At 63.3% G+C, this 15,050-nt stretch overlaps 1 protein-coding gene across 4 annotated transcripts; it reads left to right on the top strand.

The window, feature by feature from the left end:
• Nucleotides 1-3,149: 3,149 nt before the first annotated feature.
• On the top strand, nt 3,150-13,939 carry FLYWCH2 (FLYWCH family member 2). 4 transcript variants are annotated; one of them, XM_008250619.5, is made up of 4 exons: nt 3,437-3,660; nt 11,451-11,862; nt 12,951-12,998; nt 13,671-13,939. In XM_008250619.5, the coding sequence occupies exons 2-4, from the start codon at nt 11,541-11,543 to the stop codon at nt 13,766-13,768; spliced, it is 468 nt and encodes a 155-aa protein (XP_008248841.1). In that variant the 5' UTR covers nt 3,437-3,660; nt 11,451-11,540; the 3' UTR covers nt 13,769-13,939. The 4 variants fall into 4 exon arrangements, with proteins under 4 accessions (XP_008248843.1, XP_008248841.1, XP_017194226.1 ...); XM_017338737.4 differs by having other exon boundaries at nt 3,438-3,660; nt 12,955-12,998; XM_089321406.1 differs by lacking the exon at nt 3,437-3,660 and adding an exon at nt 11,223-11,369.
• The last annotated feature ends 1,111 nt before the right edge of the window (nt 13,940-15,050 follow it).

Here is a 15,050-nt window from a genome sequence, read left to right as displayed (position 1 = left end):
TCTAGGGCCCAAGACAGACGGGGCTGCCTCAGGCTGGAGGCCAGTGCGCGCGGGCTTCTCTGTGCTGTGGCTGCACACGGGGAGCCGTCTGGGGTGTGACCCACAGCTCAGTGAGGCCGCTAAGCCCCCTCTGTAGGGCCGGCGCCGTGGCAAAGCGGGTAAAACCGCCGCCTGCAGCGCCGGCATCCCATATGGGCACCGGTTCTAGTCCCGGCTGCCGCACTTCTGATCCAGCTCTGGGAGGCCAGAGGAAGATGCCCGAGTGCGTCCAGTGTGGGAGGCCCGGCAGAAGCTCCCGGCTCCCGACTTCAGATCGGCTCAGCCATCAGATGGCCAAATGCGGCCATTTGGGGAGTGAACAAGCAGATGGAGGATCTCTCTCTCTCTCTCTCTCTCTCTCTCTCTCTCTCTGCCTCTGCCTTTCAGATCAATAAATTAATCATAAATAAAAGCAACCAATGTAGCAATGGCTCCCCTCGAGTCACTGGAGGGACAAAAGCAGCTCCCTACACCACAGGCAGCTCGAGGACAGTGGGCGTCCCGCCCTGGGCTTCCTCACTGGAGGAGGCGGCGTGTGGACACCTCCTGCGCTCTAACACAGGGACCACCTCACAGTCCTGCACTCTAACACAGGGACCGCCTCACAGTCCTGCCACACCGTCTCTCCTGCACCACTGCTGCAGCACCCGCGTGGGCCTCGCCTTTAAGCCTGCAGGAAGCCCCTGCAGACCTTGGGGGGACCAATCGGGGCCGCGGCTGCAATGCTGCCGACAGCCACAAGGGGGTGCCGCTGCTCCTCAGAACGTGGTGGCCTACTTTTTGGGTCACATTAAATGGGGACACTATTTATTTATCTATTTTAAAGATTTATGTATTTACTTGAAAGTCAGAGTTACACAGAGAGAGGAGAGGCCTTCCATCCACTGGTTCACTCCCCAGTTGGTCGCAATGGCCGGAGCTGCGCCTATCTGAAGCCAGGAACCAGGAGCTTCTTCCAGGCCTCTCTCACAGGTGCAGGGCCCCAAGGACTTGGGCCATCTTCTCCTGCTTTCCCGGGCCATAGCAGGGAGCTGGATCGAGCTGGAGCAGCCGGGACATGAATTTGTGCCCGTATGGGATGCTGGCACTGCAGACAGCGGCCTAACCAGCTATGCCACAGTGCCGGCCCCGACACTTTTCAAAACAAGAATTGGGGGGGGGGTTTCCATGGTGGGCGACATGGCACAGGGGGTGAAGCTGCTGCGTGGGACCCTGCATCCCTCATGGGAGGGCTGGTTCCCGGCTGCTCCACACTGCCAAGCCCCCGGGTCCTGGCCACCCACGTGGGAGACTCAGCTTCTGTAGTGGACCAGTGCATGGGAGACCTAGCTTCCTGTCTCTCCCTCCCGCTCTGTTGCTCTGCCTTTCAAGTAATCCTTTTTCTAAAAAATCAAGAAGACGGGGCCGGTGCTGTGCGTAGCGGGTAAGGCCTCCGCCTGCAGTGCCGCCATCCCATGTGGACACCGGTTTGAATCCTGGTCGCTCCACTTTTGATCCAGCTCTCTGCTGTGGCCCGGGAGGGCAGTGGAAGATGGCCCAGGTCCCTGGGCCCCTGCACCCTCATGGGAGACCTGGAGGAAGCTCCTGGCTCCTGGCTTTGTCTCGGCCCAGCTCCGGCCATTGCAGCCAACTAGGGAGTGAACCAGGGGATGGAAGACCTCTCTTTCTCTCTCTCTCTCTCTCTTCTCTCTCTCTGTATGTCTCTCTCTGCCTCTCCTTCTCTCTGTTAACTCTGAATTTCAAATAATAAATACATAAAAATGAATTTGTACTTCGTTGGAGACAGTGGACAGTGCTTTTGCCAGTGACCGAAGTCCAGCTCTCAGTAGAAACTAGTTGTGGAGTGCGTGTGCAGGCGCGGTGACAGGACGGGGTGACAGCAGCAGACGCTGTGTGGCTGACTGTGTAACCAGCACAGCTCAGGGTCTGAGCGGCCAGCCTCCTGCCGTGTCCGTGGACCAACGTGGCCCAAAGAGAAGCCCAAAGAAAGGTGAGACGAGCTCCATCCGGGCCGCCCTCGCCGGTCCTGGGAGTGCATGGCCTGGGCCGCGCTGGGCAGGAGGCGGGCCTGAAACCCGGGGCTCCGGACTCTGCCCAGGGGCTGGGGCTGGGGCTGTGTGCGCGGGCCAGGGAGCGGCCTTGTCCCAAGCTGGTGTTCCCTGGGGGAAGAGGCGGGCCCCAGGCTGTGCTCCCGGGGGAGACCCTTGGCCCCAGGCTGTGCTCCTGGGGGAGAGGCCGGCCCCACGCTGTTCTCCCGGGGGAGACCCGGCTAGGAATTTTAAGAAACCCTCGAGGTTAAAGGTGTACAGCCAAAGAGATTTTTTTTTTTTTTTTTGACAGGCAGAGTGGACAGTGAGAGAAAGGTCTTCCTTTTGCCGTTGGTTCACCCTCCAATGGCCGCCGCGACCGGCGCGCTGCGGCCGGCGCACCGCGCTGATCCGATGGCAGGAGCCAGGAGCCAGGTGCTTCTCCTGGTCTCCCATGGGGTGCAGGGCCCAAGCACCTGGGCCATCCTCCACTGCACTCCCGGGCCACAGCAGAGGGCTGGCCTGGAAGAGGGGCAACCGGGACAGAATCCGGCGCCCCGACCGGGACTAGAACCCGGTGTGCCGGCGCCGCTAGGCGGAGGATTAGCCTAGTGAGCCGCGGCGCCGGCCCATTCAAAGAGATTTACAAGGCGACCAAGCTACTAACAACCGGCAGTGTGCGCGTGGCGGGAGCCGCGGGGCCCGGAGTCCGCGAAGCCAGGGCCGGCAGCGTGCGGGTGCCGCGCCAGCGCGTGGACCGGGCGGGCGTCCGCCGGCGTCGGGCGAGGAGCGAGGCTGTGGCCGCGGGCACCGTTTGGGGCCCAGGAAAACCGTACCCAGGACCGCGCAGCCCGCGGCTCCTGGAGCCAAACGGGTTCCCACCGCACGGGTTCCCCGCACGACGTTCCGGCGCGGAGAGCTGCGGGCAGGGCCGGACCCAACGGCGCGGGCGGGACCAATGGGCGGGGAGGGGCGGACCCAGCGGCGCGGGCGGGACCAATGGGCGGGGAGGGGCAGGCCCAACGGCGCGGGCGGGACCAATGGGAGAGAGTTTGGCCGATGACGAGGCGGGACCCACGGCTAGATGCTGCGCTGTCAGGGCTGCTCGGCTGAGCAGAGCCAGTGGCGACTTTGAGCAGAAAGACATCTTCCCTCCGCTCGCTCGGTAAAGCGACGGTGACGGGCAAGCCTGTCAACACACGCTCCACTTCTCCGCGGAGCAGGAGTCGAATCCTAGGGGAGATCTGGGGCGCTCCCGGATAGACCCGCCGCGAGTTCTGTGAGGACCCGGGCGGGGATCCGAGCCCCCGCCCCCGCACCGCGCCGTCCAATCCTGGCATGGCCACGCCCCCTCCGCGAGGCGGAGCTCCGGCCCCAAACGCTGATTGGCTGGGCGGAAAGGCGACGCGGCACGGGGAAGACCCGGAAAAGCGGTGTCGCCCAAGGAATGGGGCCCTCGCGGCTCTGCTGCGCATGCTCGCGCCGTGACCCCAGTTTGAGGTGACGGCCGGGGCCGAGGAGGGGCCCCCCATCACTGAGACCGAGGGACCGGCCACTGCTCTGCCGCCGGACAGGGAGGGCTCCGCCGCCTGCGGTGAGGACGGGCCCCACCGACGGGGAGGCTCCGCGTCCCACGGAGCGGTCACGGCCCCGGCCGGCTCTCCGGGGGGCGTCCCGGGGGCTCCGGCGCCAGGGAGGGGCGGACACGGCCCCGGCCGGCTCTCCGGGGGGAGTCCCGGGGGCTCCGGCGCCAGGGAGGGGCGGACACCCCGGCCGGCTCTCCGGGGGGCGTCCCGGGGGCTCCGGCGCCAGGGAGGGGCGGACACGGCCCCAGCAGGCTCTCCGGGGGGCGTCCCGGGGGCTCCGGCGCCAGGGAGGGGCGGACACGGCCCCAGCAGGCTCTCCGGGGGGCGTCCCGGGGGCTCCGGCGCCAGGGAGGGGCGGACACACGCTGGCCGGCTCTCCGGGGGGCGTCCCGGGGGCTCCGGCTCCAGGGAGGGGCGGACATGGCCCCGGCCGGCTCTCCGGGGGGCGTCCCGGGGGCTCCGGCGCCAGGGAGGAGTGGACACACGCTGGCCGGCTCTCCGGGGGGCGTCCTAGGGGCTCCGGCGCCAGGGAGGGGCGGGCACAGCCCCGGCCGGCTCTCCGGGGGGCGTCCCGGGGGCTCCGGCGCCAGGGAGGGGCGGACACACGCTGGCCGGCTCTCCGGGGGGCGTCCCAGGGGCTGCCTGTGTCAGGGAGAGGGGTTGTGTCTTCGGCTCTCAGGCGCGCCTCACCGTCAACGACCCCCTCCTTTCTCCTCGCTTCTCTCTCCCCGGCCCCTGACACCCCCACGCTGGGCCGCCCTTTCCTGACTGTTTCCACCCCGCCTGGTGCTGCCCCCATCCTGCGGGCAGCCCTGTCTGGCCCCAGCTTTGTCCCCTGGAGGTCCCCATGAGGATGGCGACGCGCTGGGGCCTGGTTAGGGGCTTGGTCAGGGGCGGAAGAAGCAGGGGCGCCCTGCCTGGGAGGTGCCCGGTCTCCCTGAGGGTCCCAGCGATGAGGGAAAGCGTGCGGAGCCCGGCCTCACCCCTGCGCCTCTGCGCGTCCTCTGCTCCTCCCCTCGTGCGTGGGTGTGGGCGGTGCTGGGGTCTCTCCCACCTGTTCCACCATCAGGAAGGGCTGCTCACCGCGGGAACCTCATGGAGGCAGGACTGGCACCTCGGCTCGGCCTTAGAGTCTGGGGCCAGGCCTGGGGTGGTCGGGCAGGGACGCCTGGGCATGCCTGGCTGCGCTCCGTCCCGGAGGCCCTGGGGAGGGTGTGTTTCCTTACCCGTCCCAGCCGGCGGTTCATCTCTCTCCCTCTGCCCGGGGTAATCTCCCCGAGACGACTGGGGTTCCCTTCTGCCAGATGAGCTCACATACTCACTGGTTCCAGGACTAGGACCCCGGACATGTCTGGGGGCTGGTTCTGCCCCCACCACCTGGGCACCTGGGTGTGTGTGGCTCCTGTGGCCTGGAGCCTTGGACATGTCTGGGGGCTGGTTCTGCCCCCACCACCTGGGCTCCTGGGTGTGTGTGGTTCCTGTGGCCTGGAGCCTTGGACATGTCTGGGGGCTGGTTCTGCCCCCATCACCTGGGCACCTGGGTGTGTGTGGTTCCTGTGGCCTGGAGCTCTGGGTTGGCGCCAGGTGTCTTCGTGGTCTTTGTGTTGCGGTGGTGGTGGCCATGGGGTAGGGTAAGGGTGGGGGGGCAGAAAGCCACAGCGATATCCAAGCACCACGCTGAAGGGTCCGGGGAGGGGGGAGCATGCATTGAGTCTGCGGATGGACTTCAGGAGTTTTGTCACCAGCAGGATGACAGCCCACGGGCAGGCCATTAAGTTTGGTCTTTAACTTTCCATGATGCTTCAGCACCACCAGGGTTTTCTTGGATGACCGGAAGCCCAGAGGTGCTCCAGTCGCGGCCATTACGAATGCAGTGGGGGGCTCTGCAGGATTCCGTGGGACTGGCTGCCTGCGCGTCCCCGTGACGGAGCAGATAGCAGGGATTCTAAGAGTTACTTATTTATTTGAAAGGCGGAGACAGATCTTTCATCCACGGGTCCGCTGCTCAATGCCTGCAACAGCTGGAGTCCATCCAGGTCTCCCGTGCGGGCGGCAGGAACTCAGGAACTTGAGCCATCCGTCATCGGCTGCTTCCCAGAGGCACAGGGAGCGGGGCCGGAAGTGGCAGAGCAGCCAGACGTGAGCCGCACCCCCTGTGAGGTGTGGGCATCCCGCTCACCCACTAACGAGCCCACTGCCCCACACGCCTGCCCAGAGCAGCAGTAGCTAAGTTCAGGAGGCCTCACTTAGGCAAGTGTGCTACTGCACTAAAGTGTGCAAGGGAACAGTTGTGAAGCATTTGTCATTTTGAAAAGTGGAGGTGAAGGTGTGCGGTTTCCTGACATTTGGTCTTGAGAGAAGTTTATTGTGTTTTTCCAGGACAAGTGAACAATGACCGTGTAACGCGTCTGCCACAGGGCCTTCCCCAAGGCCCCGTCCAGACTCCGGCGGCGTGTAGGTTCGTTTTCAGTCTGTCCTCGTCTTGTAAGGAGAGGCGCTGAGAAGAGCCAGGTGGGGGCCGGCAGCGCAGGGCAGCGGGCTCCTGTGTCCGAGCAGGTCTGAGTCCCTGCTGCACTTCCGCTCCAGCCCCCGCGAGTGCACCTGGGGAGGCAGCAGAGGACGGCCCAGGTGCACTGGCCTGCGCCCACGTGGCTCCCGTGCAGACTGCTGTGGGCGCCGTTCGGGGAGTGAACCAGGAGATGGAAGATGTCTGTTTCTCTCCTTCCCCTCCTGCCCGTTGCTGAGCCTTTCAGATGACTGAATGAACAAATAAATCCATCTTAAAAAAACCACACACACTAGGTAAAACTTTAAGAAGCAAGAGCTGCCTCTGCCAGTGGTTCAGCTGATTTTCCTGTGATAAAATAATCGATAGAGTAGCGGGTCTGTTTTGAAACAGCAAACTTTTGTTTTGGGATGATTTTTGCAGGTCACATGTTGCATGTGACCCTGTTGTTGGCCCCGCGCTATGGGGTGGGCTCAGGACTTCATGCCCTGGTGGGCTTCCGGTCCCGGGCTGATCTGAGGTCCTGGCTGCGTTTTGGCACCGCTTTCCCAGGCGCCCCCGCACGGTGCGTGACTCGACCTCGGTTTTTCCTCATTTCTGTGAGTCTGATGATCTTGAAGAGCGCGGGCCAGGAATGTTGTGGGATGCCCCTCAGTGTTTAGTGTCGTCTGATGTTTCCCGTGACTGTCGTGTGGCGAGGGGTTTCGGGGGTTCCCCCGAGCGGAGGGCTACTGTGACGGAGCCTTGGCCACCTGCCGGTGTCCCTGCTCTGGGAATGAGTCACTGAATCAAGGCGGGGACTGCGCCACCTGCTGGAGGGGGGAGCATCTGCAGCCCTGGTTCCGCTTCTTGGGGAAGCTGTGTCCTCGCCCAGCACTGGCTTTTCAGCTGTGTGTCGGCGTGGACTCGCGGGCGTGTATTGCCTCCTTGGGTTCTCAGACGCGAGCCTGGCCCTGTGGAACCGTGTTCCCTGCAAGGCCGTTTCTCTCTTCAAGCATCGGCCCAGGGGCAGGGGAGGGTGCAGGAGCTGGCTCTCAGCTGTGCGTCTCTGAGGTCCCCACGGCTTCCGCCTCCCCAGGTGGTCACTTGGAAGGGAGGCTGCGGGCTGCAGCCAACAGGTCAGGACCTGCTCCTGACTTGGGCCTCAGGTCAAGGACCGGCCAGGTGGCTCCGGCTGGGCAGGAGGGCCGGGGCCTGGCGGATGTGTCGTCCCTGCCACGCATCCCACCCCTTTCCCTGTCACTTTGTGTTGTGTCTGAGTCTAGAGCCAGGGTTCCATCTGCTTGCTTGTGTTCATCTATGTCTCCTCGTGTGGCATTGTGCAGCATAGGAAAGGGGACGCCTTCTTAAAGAAAAGACTTGTTGGTTTGAAAGGCAGAGTTACAGAGGCAGAGAGAGAGAGAGAGAGAGAGAGAGGTCTTCCATCCGCTGGTTCATTTCCTAGATGGTGCAATGGCCAGAGCTGGCCTATCTGAAGCCAGGAGCTTCCTCCAGGTCTCTCAGATGGGTGCAGGGGCCCAAGCACTTGGGCCATCCTCCACTGCCCTCCCAGGCCACAGCAGGGAGCTGGATCGGAAGTGGAGCAGCGGGTCACGAACCAGCACCCATATGGGATGGCGGCACTTCAGGCCAGGGCATTAACCTTCCGGCCTGACTGTAGATGCGGGGTGAGCGTGAGGCGGTGCAGAGGCTGGGAGGGGCGCGTGGGCAGAGACTGCAGGGGCCGGGGCCCCGCCTCTGTCTTCCTTGGGAAAACGCTTTAGTGCAGAGAAGACGGGCTGTGCTGGATGTGTCCTTGGGCTGTTTTACTGATACTTTTTCATCAACCAAATATAAACATTTTAAAGTCTTATTTCTTTGTTTATTTTCTTTCCCTGAAAGGTGGCTGTTGTGGGGACAGCGCCTCTGTCTGGCCGCCCAGAGCACTGCGCTTCAAGGCCGAGGTGGTCAGGGGCTGCCTCCCGCCTCTCCAGGGTCTTCGCAGCTGCTCTCCGCGGCTGCCGCTCTACAGGGCGACAGGAAGCCGTGCTTGTCACCACGTGGCACGTGTTGGTGACATGGAAACGGCAGCGTGGGGAGCGGCGGGGCTGGAGGGAGCTGTGGTGGCCTCCCTGCTGTCCACCGCGATGCTCATTCTCACCCCACGCATCACCCCACATGTCACCCCACATCACTCCACGTGTCACCCCACTTGTCACTCCATGTGTCACCCCATGCTTCATTCCATGTGTCACCCCACACATCACCCCATGCGCCACCCCATGCGTCACCCCACGTCACCCCATACGTCACCCCACGTGTCACTCCACACATCACCTCACATCACTCCACGTGTCACCCCACATCACTCCACGTGTCACCCCATGCTTCATTCCATGTGTCACCCCACACATCACCCACATGTCACCCCACATCACTCCACGCGTCACCCCACTCGCCAACCATGCACCCCAGCCAGGCCCGTGGCTGTCCACAGTGCGGGACTGCGTGTTCCAGGGCAGCCTGGATGAAAGCAACTTCTAGAAGGAGACTCCGTTGTTTACAGGACTGTTTAGACGAGGACCCTGAAGAGTGTTTACAGGACTGTTTAGACGAGGACCCTGAAGAGTGTTTACAGGACTGTTTAGACGAGGACCATGAAGAGGAGGCCCCAGGTGTGATCTGGAGCCCCGTGGGGCAGGCAGAGCCCCAGGACCAGTGTGAGTGGGGGCTGCCTGCCCTCCCCATGTGCGCTTGCAGTGCCGGAGGCGAGCGCGTGTGAAGTCCAGAGCTAGAGAGAGGAGGGCTCTGCAAGGGTCAGGGCCCCATCCCCAGATCCCCAGAGGTGGTGGCCGCTGCCCAGCCACTAGGAGGTGCGGGCATGTGAGGGCTTGGGTGGGAGCTGGGTGCCAGGTTTGCCCACTGCTGCCATTGGGCAGAGTCGGTCACTTCACCTGCTTCCTGATCCAGGCGCGGGGTGTGGTCAGCACTTCATCGGTGCTGCCTGTGAGAGCGGATGTGTGCCGTCCCCGTGTGGGCAGTGAACAGACAAAAATACCTGTTTCTATGGCTCACGCTCCAGGCCAGCGCTGTTCGGTAGAAATGTATCAAGGGTCTTCCAGAAGTTTGTGGAAAAGCACATTAAAAAAGTTGTGCATGGACTTGCATTACAAAAAATTTTTCACCAAAATAAACTATTTTTTAAAGAATCATTTATTTGAAAGACAGAGTTACACAGAGAGAAGAGAGCCAGAGAGAGAGAGAGAGAGAGAGAGAGAGAGAGGTCTTCCATCCACTGGTTCACACCCCAATTGCTGCAATGGCTGGAGCTGCGCTGATGGGAAGCCAGGAGCCAGGAGCTTCTTCCGGGTCTCCCACATGGGTGCAGGGGCCCAAGCACTTGGGCCATCCTCTACTGTTTTCCCAGGCCGTAGCAGAGAGCTGGATCGGAAGTGGAGCAGCTGGATCTCGAACCGGCGCCCATATAGGATGCCGGTGCTTCAGGCCACAGCACCGGCCCCATAAACTATTTACTTTTAAAATTTGATGTACTGGGGCCGGCGCTGTGGCATAGCGGGTAAAGCCGCTGCCTGCAGTGCCAACACTCCATATGGGTGCTGGTTTCAGTCCCTGCTGCTCCTCTTCCGATCCAGTTCTCTGCTGTGGCCTGGGAAGGCAGTAGAAGATGGTCCAAGTACTTGGGCCCCTGCACCCGCGTGGGAGACCCAGAGAAAGCTCCTGAATCCTGGCTTCAGATGGCACAGCTTTGGCCATTGCAGCCAGTTGGGGAGTGAACCAGCAGATGGAAAACCTGTGTGTGTGTGTGTGTGTGTAACTCTTTCAAATAAAATAAATAAATCTTGAGAGATCTTCCATCCGTTGGTTCACTCCCAAGTAGAGGTAATGGCTGGGGACTGGGCCAGAATGAAGCCAGGATCCTGGAACTCCATCCGGGTCTCCCACGCGGGTGCAGGGGCCAAGGACTCAGGGCCATCCTTGGCTGCCTTCCAGGCCATAGCAGGGAGCTGGACCAGAAGCTGAGCCGCCGGGACTCGGGCGGTACTCCGATATGGAAGGCCCATGTTGTAGCTTAACTACTTACTCCACGACACCAGCCCCTAAACTTATCTTTTAATTCTAAAGGCGATAATAATAAAGTTGTGGAGAGACCATGAGCAGGATGTGGTGAGCACAGGCTGTATTTGTGTTCTAGGCTGAAGTCCCAGCCCCCGCACTAGGCTGGGATTGTGTCTGGAGATGGGGCAACTGGAGGCCCTCAGAGGACTCGCACGCTCGCAGGGGAGGGCCAGTGACGAGGAGGCCCGGGCACTTGGATGCTCGTGGGGGAGGGCCAGTGACGTGGAGGCCTGGGCACTCGCATGCTCACGGGGGAGGGCCAGTGACGAGGAGGCCTGGGCACTCGCACGCTCGCGGGGGAGGGCCAGTGACGAGGCCCGGGCACTCAGACGCTCACGGGGGAGGGCCAGTGACGAGGAGGCCCCGGGCACTCAGGCGCTCGGACACTCATGGGGGAGGGCCAGTGACGAGGAGGCCCGGGCACTTGGACGCTCACGGGGGAGGGCCAGTGACGAGGAGGCCCGGGCACTTGGACACTCGCCGGGGAGGGCCATGTGTAGGTGCAGGGAGAAGGTGCCGTGCACAGCCAGGCCTCAGAAGGGACCCGTCCTGCGTCCTGCCGACACCTCGGTTGGGAACTTGCAGCTCTGGAGCTGCGGGGAAGTGGTTTTTTTCTTCAAGTTGCCTGATGGGCAGCACTCCCGGGCAGCCCCCGCAGACCAGGCCCTGGGCACTGGGCTGTAGCGTGGCAAGTGAGCTCAGCTCTGGCTTCAGGGGTGGGGTTGGATGCCATCAGCAAGGATTGTGGGTGCCGTGGTCTGCGGCGGCCGCCCCTGGTGCGCTCAGGGGAGGCGTTCTGGGAGTATCCAACTGCTGATGGACATCTCTCGGGCACCTGTGGTGTGGGTGAGGCACACTGGACACCCGTGGGAGCTCTGCCACCCCCGGCCGTGCTGGGCTCCCTGGCCTTGTCCACAGCCTGGGTCCATGGCGGTGGTGGTGACTTTTACCCCACAGGCACCAGACACTAAATGGGAAGTGTGGGAATCATCAGCTGGCCCCGCGTGTCCCAGTGCCACAGGGTGGGTGTGGCTCCCGGGCTGCCGGCACACCTGTCACCAGGCGGCCTTGGCAGGCGATCTACACCTGGGCAAGGTGAGGCTGCACAGGTCCCCACCAGGCTCCGCACAGCCCCCCACCGGCGGCGGCCTCCACTGACACATTTCTCTCCCCTAGGACGGAACCGTGGCCAGGGAAGAGGAGCTCACGGAGGACAAGACGCCTGCTGGGGCTGAGTGTGCCTGAGGCCGGGCGCTGGGTGGCGCCATGCCCCTGCCCGAGCCTGGCGAACAGGAGGGTGAGAGCGTGCCGGCTGGCCAGGAGCCGGCCCCGGGGCCAGGCACGCACGCTGTCTCCACGGCCCCCAGGAAGCCCAGGAAGTTCTCCAAGCTGGTCCTGCTGACGGCCTCCAAGGACAGCGCCAAGGCGGCCGGGGCCAAGCGCAGGGGCGTGCACTGCATCATGTCCCTGGGGCCGCCCGGCCCCGCCACCCTGGCCAGGGCCCTCCTCAAGACCCACCCTGAGGCCCAGCGGGCCATCGAGGCGGCCCCCCAGGAGCCCGAGCAGAAGCGCCACAAGCTGGCTCCGGGTGAGGCCCCCCAGGACCGGCCCCTCCCCAGCAAGCCAGACCCTGGCGGCTGCATCGGTGTGACGGTCCCCCGGCCCCTCTGTCCTGTCCTCACTGCCCCACTTCTGCTGCCGGTGTGGGAGGCAGGTGGCCCTCGGAGGCCCCTCTGTCCTGCCAGGTGGCCTTGCCCTCTCTGAGTCGGCCCCTGCGGCCTCGCTCCTCACAGGGGTGTCTGGGGGAGGGACTGGGACTGCGTGTGCAGGCCCCCACCAGCTGCAGACGGCCATCTCTAGGCCTAGGACTTCATGGGTCCCTCTTCAAAGGTTCTAGAACGGACAGAGTAGAGAGCTCCCTGGCTCCCACGGCCACCCGTCCTGTGATGAGCCCCGCAGGTGAGGGGCGCCGGCCAGGGAGGCCGCAGGGCGAGGCCCCTTCTCGGAGCCAGACCTGGCAGGCAGGTCCAGGGAGATTGAAGGCCGAGGCTGCCCCTCCTCTGGGCTCGCCTGGGCAGGGCTCCGGGAATCCGCGGGGGACAGGATGGGCGAGGCTGGTGGTGTCCTCTGAGCATCCAGGACGTGGGGCGGGGGCAAGCCTGGGGCGCGCAGTGTGAGCAGCTCGGGTACTCACGGAGGGGTCTGTGGGACCTCCTTGCAGAATCCAAGGCACTGGGACAGGCGGGAGGCAGGGAGATCCACCCATCAGCCCCCCAGGAGGGCCATGAGGCAGGACCCCTGGTGTGGCGGGTCCCCTGACACCTACACAGCCTGGGGCAGTGGGGAGGTGGGCGTGTCCTGGCTGTGTGCGGGCACCACTGCTGCACCTGTCTGCACATGTGTCTGCTGTCTCCTGTGTCCGTGTTCCACGCCACAGGCTGTGAGACTCCCTAGGCTTGGCACCTGTGTTGGGACCTGGACGCCCCTTTTGGGTGGGAAGCTTCGGGGATCACGGGGGTGGGTGCCCAGCGGTGCTTTCCCAAGGCGTGGGGTCTGTCGTGTCCTGAGGACATGGCGCCAAAGCTGTCGGGTCTGGCCTCGGCTGGCCGCCTCTGAGTTGGTGGCCGGGCCGCCTCACCTGGCAGCCGATGAGCAGGACTCTTGGGTTTCCTTCAGGTAGCTGGGCGGTGCCGGGGATCTCACCTCATGGATGGAAATTTGGGGGTGAGTGGCCTGAGGTCATAGGATGTGGTAGCCCCAACACGTCCCCTGGGCTGAGACCCCAGCTGAGGACACTTTAGGGCACCTGAGGAGTGGGCGGTCCCAGGCCTGAAAGGAACAGTGCTGGGGAAGTCAGGAACCCTGACCCCCAGAGCCATGAGCCCCACCCTCAGTGGGAGCACTCCCCAGGCACTCCTCCTGGAAGGCCCACCTGGCTCCGCCCACTAGCCTAGAGGGGCAGGGCTGAGTGGCTCGAGACCACCCTGAGCCCAGCAGCGGTCACTGTAGAGCAAGACTTGGTTCCAGCTCTAGCTCAGAGCCTGTTCTTCCCACTCAGCTGGGGGACGGGGCTGTCTTCAGGGTCCCTTCCAGACTGGCTGAAACCACTGCCCCCAGCCCAGTGAGGACTGGAGCAAAGCGTGGCTCACTCCGGGCCTCTGCCTTGGCCACAGGATTCCCAGCCAGGCCACGGGGTCGGCACCACTTCCTGTTGCTCAGCCAGATGTGGCTGGAAGTGACTTGCACAGCCCAGTGGCCGGGCTGGTGCCTTTGGGCACAGTGTCCCTGGAGTGGCTGTTAGCTCCCTAAGCTTTGCCAGTCAACCCCTGGTTGGGTGGGGGGCGCCCTTGCTTTTCCTTTGGTTCCAGCCTGACCACCCCCCCCCCTTTCTTCCAGACACAGACACAAAAGAAGCGGACAGATTAGCACGGGGCCCTCCTGCAGGGGGTGGGGAGGAGGCCCCCGCGGCCCCAAGCGCGTCCCCAGGACCCTGACCAAGACCTGACCTGGGAGCAGCGGCCTCTCCTCCACAGGGCCGGGGTCCGGCTGTCGACAGTCTTTCAACATGACATTTTTTTCTTTCTTTTTTTTTATATTAAGCATAAGATACTTTTGTAAGCAGAAAAAAAAAAATTTCTGAAAGAGAATAAAGCAGCTGCGTGCTAGCTGTGGTCCTGGCGAGGTCGCAAACATTCCGAACTCGGGGTCCCAGCAGCCCTTGCCCAGCCCCCCAGGCCTTGCCGTCCTGGACCCTCGGCCTGAAGAGCCGCCCCCGGGGTCTGCTGCCATGGCCTGTGGGAAGCTGGACCCTGCTGCCTGGTACTTCCTGCAGGGACCTCGCCACCCTCTCTGGCCCGGTCCACTGCCTCTTCCAGGAAGCCTCCAGGACTCACAGCTTCCAGGCCCCAGTCTTGTGCCGAGGAGGGGAGGGCCTGCAGCGTGTGGGTGCATCAGGTGCTCAGCCAGCAGCAGGTTCTTTCCCGGTGGCCTGAGGGCCAGGGGCGGGCAGAGGGACCTTCCTCGGGCCACCCCACCGGGAGAAGCAGGCGGGGACCAAGGTGCGGCCTCTCAGGGCCTCCTTAGAAAAGCACGGGTCAGAGGGTGGCTGGCCAGCCCTGCCACCAGGCCCCTGACCTGATGCCTGGGAGGCCGCAGGGTTCAGAGCTGCGGGATGGGATGGGTGTGGCCCCGTGATCCTGTTGGGGCACCCACACGCGTGGTCTGGTAAAATCCCGTTCTGTTTACTTTGGCCTTTACTGAAGCGCATAGGAGTCGCAGGAGAGAGGTGGAGAGCAGAGAAGGACCCTGATGAGGGACGCAGTGCAGAGCAAGCAGGGACCCCAGGCTGTGCCTCCTCCCCAGCGCTGTCTTGAGACCGTGGAGTCATTTTTAAAATGTTTATTCAGTAATTTTCATTTATTTGAGAAAGTGTCGGAGCGAGGGAGAGGGGTGTCTGCCTGCTGGTTCTTGGCTCAGGTGGCTGCGCAGCCGGGCTGGGCTCCATCCGGGGCTCTCAGGTGGGCGGCAGGAGCAGACCCCCAACGCGATCCCAGACGCCCTGACGGGACGCAGCTGTCCCCAGCGCCCGCCTGAGTACCAGCTCTGTTCTGTGAGTCAGCATTTCCCCTGCTGTGGGCAACGAGTCCCTTCTTCCAGGGAGGTGCTTGGGATTGTGTAACTTGTTCCCTTTTCTGCTGTTAAGATGCATTGATTGATTTGAAAGACAGGGAATGGGGGATCTTCCATCTGTTGGTTCTCTCCTCAAGTGGCTGCTGC

The sequence above is a fragment of the Oryctolagus cuniculus genome, chromosome 19 (assembly GCF_051225735.1).
Source record: "Oryctolagus cuniculus isolate XC-2025 breed Fujian yellow rabbit chromosome 19, ASM5122573v1, whole genome shotgun sequence".
NCBI classification, from domain to species: Eukaryota; Metazoa; Chordata; class Mammalia; order Lagomorpha; family Leporidae; genus Oryctolagus; species Oryctolagus cuniculus.
The sequence above is the reverse complement of the archived record's forward strand: the minus strand, read 5'-3'. Positions and strand labels throughout refer to the sequence as shown.

What these genes read in the sequence shown, in the direction of transcription:
- FLYWCH2 (XM_008250619.5), top strand. Translation starts at nt 11,541, where the DNA reads ATGCCCCTGCCCGAGCCTGGCGAACAGGAGGGTGAGAGCGTGCCGGCT. An exon ending in GCGCCACAAGCTGGCTCCGG is followed by an intron (nt 11,863 to 12,950) that starts GTGAGGCCCCCC and finishes GGTTTCCTTCAG; the next exon opens with GTAGCTGGGCGGTGCCGGGG. An exon ending in TCATGGATGGAAATTTGGGG is followed by an intron (nt 12,999 to 13,670) that starts GTGAGTGGCCTG and finishes CCTTTCTTCCAG; the next exon opens with ACACAGACACAAAAGAAGCG.